Source organism: Micropterus dolomieu, linkage group LG15 (assembly GCF_021292245.1).
Source record: "Micropterus dolomieu isolate WLL.071019.BEF.003 ecotype Adirondacks linkage group LG15, ASM2129224v1, whole genome shotgun sequence".
In the NCBI taxonomy this organism is placed as follows: domain Eukaryota; kingdom Metazoa; phylum Chordata; class Actinopteri; order Centrarchiformes; family Centrarchidae; genus Micropterus; species Micropterus dolomieu.
This window is the reverse complement of record NC_060164.1, coordinates 3,409,814-3,424,665: the sequence shown is the minus strand read 5'-3', so window position 1 is coordinate 3,424,665 and position 14,852 is coordinate 3,409,814. Positions and strand designations below refer to the sequence as shown.

The 14,852-nt window shown below is 38.4% G+C and overlaps 1 protein-coding gene across 1 annotated transcript in view; it reads right to left on the bottom strand.

The window, feature by feature from the left end:
• Positions 1-14,628, bottom strand: part of slc18a2 (solute carrier family 18 member 2) — a 34,242-nt gene extending 19,614 nt beyond the window's left edge. Inside the window, exons 1-9 of the mRNA XM_046070005.1 lie at positions 14,566-14,628; positions 14,280-14,467; positions 11,280-11,607; positions 4,881-4,939; positions 4,695-4,778; positions 2,456-2,548; positions 1,919-2,008; positions 1,720-1,763; positions 694-754 (exon numbers count right to left, since the gene is read on the bottom strand). Coding sequence (XP_045925961.1) covers positions 694-754; positions 1,720-1,763; positions 1,919-2,008; positions 2,456-2,548; positions 4,695-4,778; positions 4,881-4,939; positions 11,280-11,607; positions 14,280-14,412 — 892 coding nt within the window. The 5' untranslated portion in view covers positions 14,413-14,467; positions 14,566-14,628. The remainder of the gene's footprint in view (positions 1-693; positions 755-1,719; positions 1,764-1,918; positions 2,009-2,455; positions 2,549-4,694; positions 4,779-4,880; positions 4,940-11,279; positions 11,608-14,279; positions 14,468-14,565) is intronic.
• Between the last annotated feature and the right edge of the window lie 224 nt (positions 14,629-14,852).

Here is a 14,852-nt window from a genome sequence, read left to right as displayed (position 1 = left end):
GCCGCCGCGCCGCCTAAGCGACCGCCGGGCGCGAGCCACGGGGAGAGCGCATCCGGCCGTCTTCGGAAAAGAGAGCCGCACGGGACCTCAGCACCCTCAGGGGCAGGGCCTCGCAAGGGCCACAAGCAGCCCCCTCGAGAGCTGCCTTCCCCAGACAGGAAACACACAGGGCATGAGTGTGACAGCCGTGATGTAGCGCGGCCATAAAATCCTTCTGCTCACCTACAAAGCTCTTAACCGTCAGGCACCATCTTTTCTTAAAGAGCTCATAGTACCTTACAACCCCACCAGAACACTGCACTGAGCTCCTCTCTCCTCCCCTCTCTGTTCTTGCTTGATACCCCTACCTAATTTTATATTTGTCCCACTACCACCATTACTGTATTTTTACATCTCTGTTCTCTCTCTCCCTCTCTCCCCCAAAGCAGTTGAGCAGTTGGCCACCCACTTTGAGTCTAGGTTCTGCTTGAAGTTTCTGCCTTTTAAACGTTTTTCCTTGCCACTGTGGCCAAGTACTTGCTCGTAGTTGGAACTATTGGGTCTCTGTTAATAATATTACAAAGAGTACGGTCTAGACCTGCTCTATATGAAAAGAGCAATGAGCAAACTTTTTTTATGAATTGGTACCAAATAAATAAATAATGTTTTTCCAGAATGGGGTGACAGCCTATTGTGCTGCTGTTACTTTCTTACCAGCTGCGATTAAAATGTATGGATCCTTCATTAGTGTCAACAGCGGGGTTCCCTTCTGACTCTGTGAAGGACAAAGGCACAATAACAAAATTCTATGTCAAATGTAAAAAGCTTATACTGTATCTCCCAATCAAACCCCCACATCTAAAAGACTTTGGTTACAAATCTCAGTGGAATCCACTTTTGTAAGATGTATTTTTACACTTTAATGTTTGCACACATTGCCAACATTACCATTAAGATAACCTCCTGTTCCCAGTTAAATATAACCTTTGAGAACAAATCTATGGTTTTGGTGTTACAGTTCACTCATACATAATGTTTGTAAAATATTTAATGCTTGTTCAAAATTTAAAGGGACTTTTGTGTTTTATTGCAAGTCTCTGTGGAACCTTATTAAAATGTCTAATAGGCCCCTGGCCATTTTTTAGAATGCCAGAGATAAAGGACATTGAAAAGGTGAAAGAATCGGCTAATGAAAAGAAACAGATTCTCCAGTTGGCTTTGCTTCCGTTAGCATTTCTGTTTGGTTGTTATCTTTGTTAGAATATTACATTATGTGTCATCCTGAACAGGGCAGTCTTTCTTTTCTGAAGGAGTCATTAATTAGTGTTGAAAAACTATATCTAATGAGTTCACTGAAGCCTCTATCAAATGCTTTTCACTCTCTTTAAGCCTAATGCATTTACCATTTTTGGTACCACAATTACAGACATTTACTTGTCAATTTTTACAACACCGTAAACTTGATTATTCTCATATAAAACAATCACCACAGTGTACAGCAGGAGGAAGTGGAGACGCGTCGCCCATATTTATGTACAGTCTGTGGTCCTTACCCAATTTTACACCCTTGCAATTTACTATTTACCAAAAGCCTTTTCTGTTTCTCTTCACACTTCCTGTATTTACTATCTAATTAAGAAAGAAATTCCATAAAAATAGTCTTTAAAATGTTCTGAAGCTGTAAAGGCCATCTTAATGAAGTGAAATAACTTTCAGGAAATTAATTGCAAACAGACTCACCTCTGGTTCCACCTTGGTGGGCTGAAGAACAAAGAGCTGCAGAGCTGTGAAGACACAGTGAAGTCAATTAATAATTTGATGCAATGATATTTAAAACACTAGATATTATTTAAAAGATGTATGGAATTCACACATTATTTTTACCATTCCATCTACAGTAATTATTCTTGGTTTGGTGCAAGAAAGAATGTATCATTACCTCCATCAAACATTGCCAGGAAAGCCAGAATAAGGAAAGGAGCTGTCTTCCCAACAAACTCATACATCACACTGCCAAAAGGGGGTCCAACTGTGGAAGACAAACTGGATGGTCAGTTGCGGAGAGATCAACTATAAAAATCTATCTATCTGTGTATCTACACATATATACATACATATACACACTCACACACACTCACACACTCAAACACACACACATACATATATATATATATATATACCATATATATATATATATATATTTATTTCAATGAACATATTGTATTCCCACTTTAGAAAATACCACAAGTCTTTTGTCTCCTTATCCTAGGTTGAGGAATTATCATGACAATAATAACAACAACAACAACAACAGTTAACAATAGTAATAATGAATGATGTACTTAAGTGTAAAGGAAATGCAATATCTAAATAAGAAATGTCAATAAATATGTAAAAGCTCCACAAGAACAACCGGTGTTTAGTCTTCTGTGACCTAGCATCACTTGGTTTGACTACGTACAGTATGTATACATACCTAGCACTCCCAATGCCAGACCTCCCAAGGCAATCCCAATGGCATGACCTCTCTCCTCATCATCTGTGTACACACTAGCAAGCATTCCCATCCCTGAAAACACACAGATGTATAGATAATTCAATTCAAACACCACTTGCATAAGAACATAAGACAAATTAGGAGTATAGGAATTATTTAAAATTGAATTCCCCCTAGTGGGAGTAATGAAATATGTCTTCTTCTTAATACTTTTTGTTGCTACAACTAATGTTGCAGTGTAGTTAAAATGTTTCAGTGTTTACTTCTATGATCAAGAGCAGTAGATAACAATTGGATACTGTAACTTCTTAAAAGTTACTTTTAAAGATTGTGGGTCTTTGGGGGAGTGTCAGCACCATTGGTGCCTAATTTCTAGGTCAGCAGGAAAGCTACAGTGCCAAGCCGTTCTGGCAGCTTGCTAACAAATATTAAAACTAATGCTACAAGCAGAACAGGATGTTGTTCCTGTCTGCGGCAAATTAGCTTAAAATTGATAAGCTGTAATAATTTCTTCTAAATGGAGTTTGTTCACACTTTCGGTAGCAACCTAGATCCAAAGGGTGAGAAAAAATATTAACATTCCATTTTTATATTAGCTCAAGATTGTTAACCGTAAAATAATCCTGTGAAAATGTTAGCCACTGAGATGCAGATGCCACTTTAGTGGATGGAATAGATTAAGGCAGCTACCAATGCAATCACAGTGCTTGCTATAAAAACGCCTGGCCTTGAATAGAATAAGTGCAGTGTTTGAAAGAGTAGTAAGCCATGACTCAACATAACAATAACACCAGATATCCCATTTCAAAGATCAATGACTGCCATTGATTCATCAGACCTTGTAATCTTTAGTTAAATCAACCAGATGGACATACAGAAACTTACAAAAATATTTATTCATGAATGGATATGTTGCTGCCTATGCTGTGAACAAATGGATGCATTTCGAAGAAATTATTATGGCTTAACAAATACAAGCTACTTCTTTTTATAATTTTGTGGCATTAAAGAAAGTGACTTGCCTCCCTCCAGGGAACCCTAAACTCTTTCCATTGGCTGTCAGGTCTGAAGTATTCACCTTTTGTCAAGCCTGGCAACATTTGATCTATTAACAATGCAGCTCTCATTTTAATGAAATTAGTGAACAGGCTCAGTCTCTAACACAAGAGCCAGTACACATTCTATGTTTTTTGTGTAATTTATATTAATGTATTCAGATAAACTGTGTTGTGAGAATGAGATACATGTGAAGAAAAGGACACTGGAAGCCACTGGTTCTGTTTCTTGGGGGGCCTTCATGAGACCGTTCGACACATATAGAAGCCATATAGTAACATGTTTGGCCTGTGCTTTATCTCTGATGGTCTGTGTTTTAAGACCGATAATTGTTGCCTGCTTATCTCAGATAGAAACATTACAAAGCTAAAGTAAGCAAGATATTTTGTTTGAAATACTGTTTTTTTGTTTTAGTGTCTCTGCAGTTTCTTGTGCTGTGACATTTGCTTGGCCTCCAGAGACCTCTGGTTGTACATGATCAGATTTCAGATTAGATGTTGATTTCCAGTAAAGAGGAAGCAAAAGTCAGCTCTTGCTGGCCACTCAACTCTTAAGATAAATAAAAAAGGATGAGGTCACATGTGCGTGTACCTCGCTCACATGAAGGGAAGTGTGAAAAGAGTTGTGAAGATAAGAGGCCTTTTCACTCTTTTAAAGTCAGAAATAGACGAGGAGAGTAGAAAGAGTGTTGACAAGAATTGATTTAATGTATTCTGCATTTGGACTGATGCATTTAAAACAGATTTTCATTTGTGCGTGCATTGAAGATCATGTAAGAGAAGAAATGTTCATTTGGTTTGTTCCATGAAGTGTGGCCTAATATATTTGGCCTTTATGAGTTGAAAATGTATGTGTTCAGTGCCCTTCTCTCTGGAATCTAAAGTGAGAGAGGATTGAAGGGGTTGACTAGGAAAATTCTGGAATCTGGATTTAGACATTTAATACTGATGGTCAAGCCAGTATCTAGTATTGAAACTAGCTTGTTGTCAGAGGTCGCCTTTCTTTGGTGGTATTTGAATTCATAATGTGCTAAGGAGTTGGTGACCTGAGAGAGCAGGGTTTCCCCGCGGTGGGCCACTTGTCGCTACAACTGAATAGTGAATAATTGAATAGACTGACCGGATATGAGCATCACATGGAGATAGAGAGAAGGAGGTCTTACCAGCCACAGAGGAGCAGGAGGAGCCCACACCTTGAAGCGATCTGGCCAGAAACAGCAGAGCGTAGCTTGATGAGAAGGCGAACACTTCACAACAGTGAGAACAACAGAAATATAGACAAAGAAATGTCAGGCATGATGCAGGCATTCTGATTTTGTGATAATAAAGACAGGTTGGGTGGAACTTACTGATAGTAGAGATGAACATGATACAGAAGCCAGCGAATATGGGAAGTTGGTATCCTATTCTAAAGGGACAAAGAAAAAGCCAGGCATTACATTCATACAGTAAGCAAGTAATTAGAGATGCATATACAAATATACGTGAACTAAATGGCTTAATTTAGATGCTGATTATTTCAATGGAAAATTCTTCAGCCACAGAGGTGAATATGCATAGCAATATCATGAGTGTAGTCCTCCATCGGTTTGAATGCACTGTTGCTATGGTCAACCAGGACAGGTATGGAGGATGTACATTACATGTACATCCTGTGTATGAGGTGTCAAAACGGCAAGTAGAACTACGTAGTAATAAGAAATCACTTGAAAACCAACATTATAAAAATAGAAAATAAATGTCCTGAAACATAATGAGCATTAAGCATTTGTTGAAATTCTGCATATGCATGACACATTCTTGTTGTTAGCCTGACATTTTAACCAAAACACTGGAGGAGGATGACAACATATTTTTCATTTAAAGGCTAAAAGCTGCTGTGCACAACAAAGCTGTTGTACCTCCCTATAGATACCTGACATGCTTGACTTGTCTTGTATTGTCCTCTGTCAGGAGGGAAGGTGACTACGAACCAGTAATGGGATTGTGTTCTTCAATTCAATGCCTCAATTACAGCATATCTGAGTGCCCATCTGAGACACTAAATACTGCCTTTGAGGGGAGAGCCGGTAATGTTGGAGCAGTCACACTTTTCAATCTCCCCCTAAACATTTATGTGACATTCTGTTAGGAAGATCTTCAGCCTGCCTCTGTTCTGGTAGGTTTTCATCTTCAGCATTTTTTGTTTAGTTTTTTTCTTTGGCTTGTGGCCAGAACAAGTTATTGTGGTTTTACTATAATACTAGTTATTGCACATGACTAACCAAATAAATCATTACAGTACAAGGCGTAGGATTTTACTCTGTCTGTAAAAGATTTTAATAAAATCTACCTTGATCTGCCTAGTGCTGCTCACCCTAGTTACTCCAGAGGTGTGCGACCTCTGACATATATAGCAATTGTAAGTCGTAAATGAAGCGTCAGCAAATGAATAAATGTAATGTTAGCCATAAATGATACGATTTTTGTTTAAACATAATTAATAACTGTGGAATGTTTGCATAACCAAATATCAGGTATGTACAGGACAGAATGTAAAGCATACTCAGGCCTCATTTGGAAGCAAAGAGATGACACCAGAGACAAATAAGATGGCTAAATTTATTTAACAGGTAACAGGAATCATCTGGGTTTAAAGGAGATTAGAAAGATGCTGAAAGGTAACGTTTACTATGAATGTACATGACCAAAGCAAAATCTTTGTATGTGTAAACATACAAACATACATATATGTGATATCGACCACCAAGAAATAGCACACAAGCTAATTAGGAAGATGTATTTTGTTATGAATGACTGAATGAATTACATTTATATAGCGCTTTATCATAGATACTCAAAGCGCTTCACAGTGACGTGGGGGGGTACTCACCTCAACCACCACCAATGTGTAGCACCCACCTGGGTGATGCACGGCAGCCATTTTACGCCAGAACGCTCACCACACATCAGCCAGAGGCAGGCTTGAGCTTGTTATATAAGTGGGAATGGCCAGAAATACATACACACACATAGGGAGGCTCCAGTGTATATAACCTTATGTTTTATGTTTGAAGATTTTCAGTTGTGCCTTCAGTTGAGTCCATCTCTGCTTTGTTGTGTATTCTGTGATATCGAAATATAGTCTACAAGTGGCCTGAAAAGTCTTTCTTTGTGTTTTGTCTGACTAAAGTTCATTAAATGTACTGTTTATAGAAAAAACTTCAACCAGTCCATGGTCCAAAATTCTTAAAGAGGTGGTATTATGCTTTTTGGCTTTTTCCCTCTCCATTATTGAGTCATATATCTTTTGTGCATATAACAGATTTGCTGGGTGAAAAAGCCCAAAGTCCAGCCCAAAGGGAGTTCCCATCTCCCACAGAAAACTCTGCTCTGAACTGCCTGAAAACAGCTCGTTTATAGTCCAGCCTTTACTTCCCTTTCTTGTGATGTCACAAGAAAATACGTGTCATAACGCTCGCCAAGCGGCTACTCTGACACGCCCTCAAAAACAGCGGTGGAAAAACAGTGAGCTGCAGCACACCTCTCCTCTCCCTTCCAAACACTAGCTACCCTCCAGGCAGTCAGTGGACATAAAGTTGTTCCTGTGATGTAGAGACAGAGCTCAGTTAAAACTTTATGGATGAAAGATACTTTTGTTACAGATTAATAACTCACCACTCTGAAACTCTTGCTACAGTCCAAATTGCCAACCTGGTCGGCATCATGTAGTCTACTGCTGAATCAAAGCTGTTTACTGTCTTTTTGCTGACCCGTCCTCTGCTTCTGATTGGCTAGTAGTCCTTAACTAGGAACTGCGCATGTGCAACTCCCAACAAAAGATAATTTAGAGAAAAGATGCATCACTCCATAGCTAAAATGAAGCCTTCAACACAGGGTGAAAAGAGGAGCTGCAGCAATGTGCAGTATGACAACAAATATGGTGTTTTTTGAAAATGAAACCATGTAAACCTGTTCTGGAACAAACCCTAAATAAGATCCCGAAAATGAGCATAATACCACCTCTTATAGTTTATTTACTAAACTGTAAAGTACCATTTAACCTTCAGTGACATTCTACGATGGCAGTGGTCACTGAGCTTCTGCATGGCTAAAAGCTACAGAGAGGTAGTTCATTAATGCAGCATTATTATTAATTAACCCTAATTATTATATTTTTTACTTGTTTTTTTGACATTTTGCCAGCAACAGACCAAGCAGTAAACACATGTGACATGATTATAAAGTTGTTATGGTTAACGGGTAAGCAAATAATTACCAATTTACACATCTAGCAGCCATTTTAAATGTAAATGTAAATGCTCCGTATTTGTATAGCACCTTTCTAGTCTTTTCGACCATTCAAAGCGCTTTTTACACTACATCTCCATTCACCATTCATACACATTCATACACTGAGCCTAAGTGCTCAAACAGAAACTAACATTCAGACACATTCATACACTGGCGGAACAGCCACCAGGGGCAATTCGGGGTTCAGTATCTTGCCCAAGGACACTTCGACATGCAGCCTGGGGGAACCGCGACCTTCCGATTAATGGCCAACCCGCTCTATCTCCTGAGCCACAGCCACCCCATTAGTATCATGTAAGTCATGTTTCTGTCCACCAAACAAAAGAAATTCCATCATTCATTATCCTTCACTAGCTCTGTTTTGGTCTCCACCAACTCATCTTCAGCTTCTAAATGCTTAACAAAGTTCACCAGCTACTATCTTTTTCATTTGGTGCTGGGAAGGTAGCGTACAGTCAGTGTATGGGGCTGCCGCTGGAATAACAGTTGATCACCATGGTTAGACTGAACCAAAATGAATTAATAATAATAATAATGAATTCACATTACATATTCTATTGATCCATTGTTAATATACAAATATTGATTAGTATAGCTTTAAGATGTAGTAGTATTAATTGCTGCTAAATGCTGGTTCCACATATTTGCTGGCTCCAACTGTCTCAACAGACTATTTAAAAAAGTATAACGCATTACAGTCTCAATAACCTTGGTGGTGATGATGAGAATATCTTTTTCCTTAATGGAGTTTAAGGCTTTAAGATAAGTATATTTATTGACTGAAGTGTCACAGCCTATCACACTCAAATTAAATTTGAACAAGTCATCCGTTGTGAAATTATCCATGTATGAAAACAGACACATGCACATGCACACAAACACACATAATCAGGAATTCTGCTCTGTTTGATTCAGTTGGATTAGATCTTTTGTAGCTGACATGACATTAAACCCTCAAAACCACATTAAACTGGTATGTTTACCATATGCAGTGTTTGATTTCCCCCCCTAGAACATGAAAAGGGAGTCTGTTGCTGCTCTTTCTCTTCAATTTGTGATGGATGTTGCCTTAGATAAGACATAAATGTTCTTCTGTGTTGACCTCTGGCTGGCTCTCCAAACACAAGGGGAAATCACGCTGTGGAACCACAATGTTGGCCCTGGGCTAGCAGGAAGACTCTGTTCCCTGAAAGGAAACCTGTTTCTGCTCTTTGTCATCCTGCTTTAAATGTAGTAATGTCCTCTCTAATGGCTTTTCTCTTTAACATTTCTTGCATCATGTCATACAATTCACACATTGAGTTGCAACAAATGCCAGATAAGACCGTCGTTGCAGTTACTCAAAATATGTTCCTGAATATATGTGTTTTTAATTAATTATTATTAATATAAATTAAATTGAGCTAAACACTAAAGTTACATATTGTAGATTCATTGTATTTGCTACAATTGGCAATTTGTGAAGAAACCAGGACAGAGCATGATGTAGGTCACTGAAAAAAGACTAACACATAAACGGTCCGATAAGAATCTCTGGCAAGATATTTTATCGCTGAGGTTTTTTGACATGTAGTCATCTTTTTTGCAAGCACACGCTGTTTGTACCAGCAGTATTTTCACATCTCTATAATTTTCAAAATACAGAAATGTCCGGACTTGTATGTATGGCTTTCATATATTAGAGCTGCACTCACATGGCTCATGTGGCTACGCACATGCTAACTGAGAACATTAGACTTCTATCTTTGTTTGAATTGTAACAGAATGCTCTAACAGAATGGCAGTACTAGCTTTTGTAGAACTCGTCAAATGTATTTGACTGAAATGTAGTTAATTTGCAATCAAGTTTTTTCAGCAGCATTATAACCTTATAATACACCTTATGTTGTGGCGAACACTTCTACGAAGCAACATTTGCTTTAATTTCGATTTGGTTTCCTGGCCACTTAATGATCAACAATCCATTTATCCATATTACACCAATTCCTGATATAAAAATCTGTCTCTTTAGCTGCTAAATGCTTCATTATGTTCACTAGCTAGTCACTGACTTTGTCTAACTGATTTTTAGAGCTTTTTCACTGAAAACAGCAAAAACAGGAGTCAGTAGCCATGTTTCCATTTAATTGTCATGCAAATTTTAAGCGTACTTTTGAAATGTCACAAAAAAAAGTGCGAAATATGTGCGTTTCCATCAGCTGATTTGGAGCAAATAAACCAGGCTACAGAGAGTCAGTAGTTGACGTTACACATGGCTGTAATAAACAAGACGTATGGGTCACATGAACCTGACAGCCATTGGTCTTAGAAAAATGGAGAGAGGTCCTCAGAAATGTGTTTCAAGTGGCAAGTTGCTACCAGCCATGTCTCCGCACGTTATGGGAATATCTGTGTTATGCATGCACCGAGAATTGCTCGCACCTCCAAATAATGCTTTTAAACGCTATAATATCCTTTGTGGGGTTCATCAATGGTGATAAATGATTCGAAGTATATATATTAATATATTTTATGAACGTTTAGAGTCGTTAATATTTTATTACACTCAGTAGAAGCAGCATTCATTGAGATTCAGCAAAAATATGCGGTGATAACCCCCTTTGATCAGTGTGCAGAGCAAAGTACCTGAAAAGGACATTTAAGTGGTGAATGCATATTTCGGCAGAACAGATGATGAAGGCTACCTGCCGAGATTTGCATCCACCTCTTTTCTCAGCACCAATGAGCCCGCGAGGTGCATGCAATTCTCAGCAGGCATGCAGAACTCTGCACAACCGGGCACAGCAGAATTGATTATCTGTGAGCTCCTTGCAACACCACCTTTCACATTCAACATAGTAATTTGAACCATTACTAATTTTAAAAGTTAAAAGTATTTTTGCTTTGAGTGCACTTAAAAGCGATGCGATTTTAAAGAACAGAATGAAATTCACATAATTCTCTATGTAGTTGTAATTTTCACATCCATCTTTTCCCCAGATAATCTATTAATTTAATTGCTAAGCACTGTCCCTCCATGAAGTCATTCCTGTAGTAATTTCTATAATTTTATTATAGATAGATTTTATTATAGATATTTATTTTATTAATTATAATTATTAATAATAATTGTCTAAGCTGTGATTTTATGAAATAAAGAGCTGAAAGACTGGACGATAATCGATCGACCAAAATATAATCTGCAAATGTCTTAATAGTTGATCAACAGTTGTAATTTTTCAAACAAAAATGTTCATGCTTTGAAATTTAGAGGATTTGCATCTTTTGCTTCACAATTCATTGCTGTGCAAACAAATTTCTTCTACTCATTCTTGTGTGACACAGATTTCCTATTGCTATTACGAAGGCAAAGTTTATTATATTCCAGATTGCTTTTGAAGACCCTTAACCAGTTGCAAATACTACATATCCAGTGCATCCAAACAAAAACACACAATGATGATGACATCACCTACCTGTTTGTGAGTGGGCCTATGAAGGGGTTGGTAATCAGCTGTACAGTAGCCTTGGAGGCAAACAGCAATCCCACTTTGACATTCTCATTGAGCAGCTTGCTGGTGGATCTGGGGCAGTCTGAGGAGTTCTGCGACAGCTCTGCAGCAGCGGGGCTTGTAGGGACCAGGTCATTAGACCTGGCTGTGGTATTGGAGCCCGCAGACCTCACAGTGTTGTCGTATAAAGACACAATGCTGTGGAAGGCTCCTGGAGGCTGCAACAAGGTGTTGTTCTTCACCACGTCTGCTGACTCATCCAGGTTATACAGATAGCTGGGAATGATGGGAACTGGCAGGCATAAAGAGGCGAGAGGAGACTGATGCAATGAAATATGACATGACCACTGACTGATGCTCACTGGCATGATGCTAATCCAGATGTCACTGCAACATATGTCAGCAGAGAACTAAAACGCTTCTTCAAGGGTTATTCACAAGCACCACCCCAAAGAAATAACCCTTAAAGAAGCCAAGGTTTCTTTAACCATTTAAGGGTTGAAGAAATCTATAGCTCTCACTTAGCCTTAATGGAATCTATCCATGGAGATAGTTTCAGATCAGTCCCTGAAACTTCTGCCACAGCCCAATACAAGTCAAAGTGAACAGAATTAATTTGTGGTGCTCAACAGTGAAAACCAATGTGCTTTTCTAGAAACAATGTCCTGTCCTCCTCTAGACACTCAACCTTGGTAACAACAGTAATCTGAGGAACTGTTTCTGTAGAGTATCCAGAGTAACTGCGTCACTGTATCTGGAAAGAAATGTTGCTTCTGAATTTTTGTCATTTTTTGAAGCTTTGACCTCCACAAAGATATTCCATTCATCTCCACTGTAATGGGGTGGGGGAGAAGTTTTGGGTAAATGTGTTTTGAACAATGTAGATTAAATCTAGATTATTTCCATTTGATGGAATGGTGCAGCCATGTATTCATCTATCGCACGTGGTGTAAACAGCATACAGCTTTAATTAAGTATCACAACCAGTGGCGTCATCAGGGCTGACCAATCAGTGCTTCATCCCAAATATATTAATATTTTTTGGTCAGAAAAAAGCTGTCGCTCATTATTAGAAAGAAGCCAAACACTGGCATTCTAATTTAGCTGAGCAGAACTTTATTTAGAGGACACATTATGTTCAAATTTTTCTGGCACTCTGCTGCTTCTTGACAAGTTAGCTGTTTGCCTTCCCAAGATACGGTGGGCTAATTAAGACTAATGCAACACATTTTAAACAAATGCTTGATACAGTTTTCTCCTGGACTGGCAAACCTATCAGCTTAACAATGTACATTCTGTTGCAAAACACTTTGCAGTAACTCTTTAAAAATGTAATAATATATAAAGTATGTTAAGGCTTGAGATTATAAAGTAAGAGCCAGACTTTTGCACTGAAAGTAGAAGTAACTCTACAAATATCATAATCGACAAAGAAAATGATACATGTTAAACCATATTAAGCTATATTAATTATGGCCTTATATTGATTGTTGATGATGCTAAATAACTAATATACTATACTCATATATGGAATTTGACATATAGGCAACAAGTTTGCTCATGGTGGGAATTGTTGGGTCTCCCTAAATAATATTACCAAGTGTATGCCCTAGACCTGCTCTATATGAAAAGTACAATGAGGTAACTTCTGTTATGAATTATATGGGCACTTTATAAATTGAACTGAGTTAATTCAGGATCTTGTCTCCGTAACGAAGCAGATGAAAATGGTCAGGCTGTCAGAAAAAGGCTCAGAGTCTGTTCTGCCAGCCAGACACTTGCAAAAAGCTGGAGGTCTGTGCATGACAGAGACGTGTGATCAGTGACGATGTTAGACAATGTGATCCAGCAAAGATGATTGCAAAGCAGATGTAAAACACATTACCAACATTTTGTGACCACCTGTGATACATCAACAGTCAGTCATTAACTCTTCTTACACTTTAAAACTGAGCACATTCATTTGTTTAGCTGAAAATCTATTAATGTACCCATTAATAATGATGTAAAACATTTTTAAATGGGAGTTTAACAGAATATTTAATAGATTTCTAAAAATATATTAAGGTTAATGGGTTAATGTTGATGGGTTATGGGGTTTAAAGGGGTAAACCCCCCTTAAAAAACAATTTACACAGTGCAGATAATTTATTGAAAACCCCTTAATATATTACAACCAATTTACTTTTGAATTAATTTGTGGCAAACCTATTTAATACTGAATAAGCATCCTTCCAAATATTATTAATTTGCACCTGAAAATATTTCAGAACCAAAAATGCCTACTTAATTTTTTAAAGTTAGGGGTCTCTAGCAACCTCATTAAAGGTGACTGATTTTCGTGTAATACTTATCACGTATCGAGATAATCATTACTTATACTTTACACGAGAATGAGTTTTAGAAAAATAACTGAATGGCATTCAATAAGCACCAAGTTTTACTGTAATATGTTATAATAGCCTATAAAGTATATTATAACTTTATCAACTAGACTGGAGTCAGGTGGACAAACTATTTACTTAAGAGAGTATATTTTCATATTGAGGTCGTGTTTAATCTTTGCCTAGCGTCAGATAGCGAGGCCAATTTATGAACTGAATCTGATCTAATAAATTACAAAGTACATCAGTGTTCTAGTTTGGTGATCTGCCACTTTCACTTTATTTTACATTTTACATGTATAATATGGACACAATCAACACTTGTTACTTTACTAAATGTGGCCCTAAATATCAAAGCGGTTTTGAATTCGCTGCGGGGACTTGGGCACAGTGGAGGACCTAGTCCACAGAGAGCACTAGGGAGCGGCATGAGCTGGTGCAACAGGCTGCGCTATGATCGAAAGTGAACTTGGAATATCTACTGATTTGGACAGACTTGGTGAACTGCATTACCTGTTCTTAAAATAAAATAAAAACTTTGCACACACGTCAGAAGTCAGAAAAGCACGAGGGCACCTACCGACTACAGTTAACAGCATGTTGTCCAGCAGCAGAGCGACGAAAACAATGAAGAGAATCAGCTTCCTCGACTGTCTCTCCTCTCTCAGCCATTTGATCAAATTAAACTGCCGAAATGCATCTAATCTCCCCATGGTGTTAGTCCCGAAAAGAGCAAAACAATCGAAAAGAGACGGCTGACAAGTCCTCCTGGAGAGAGACAAGTGGCAATGATGATAGTAAGAGAAGTCAGAAACAGCAAACTGGTCAGAATGTGAGAAGTGAGTGCTGCAGTGTAGAAATCTTACCTGAAGATGCACAAGAGCCAACAGCAGCAGCAGCAGCAGCAGCGGAGGCGGAGGAGAGCTGGGGGGTGGGGGGGCTGTCTTTCTACTGACTGGGCCCACTGCTGACGTCATTCAACCTTTATGTCTAGGTAAGCCGACATACTACTGGATTAGAGTACAATAATGGAGCCCAAACATCAGACCTGCAATTGTAGCCTAAACTAACACAAACAAATCTGAAACTGGTCTTTAATGATGGCGTGAAGACCAACACTGACCTGATGCAACACATGAAGCCAAATAATCTC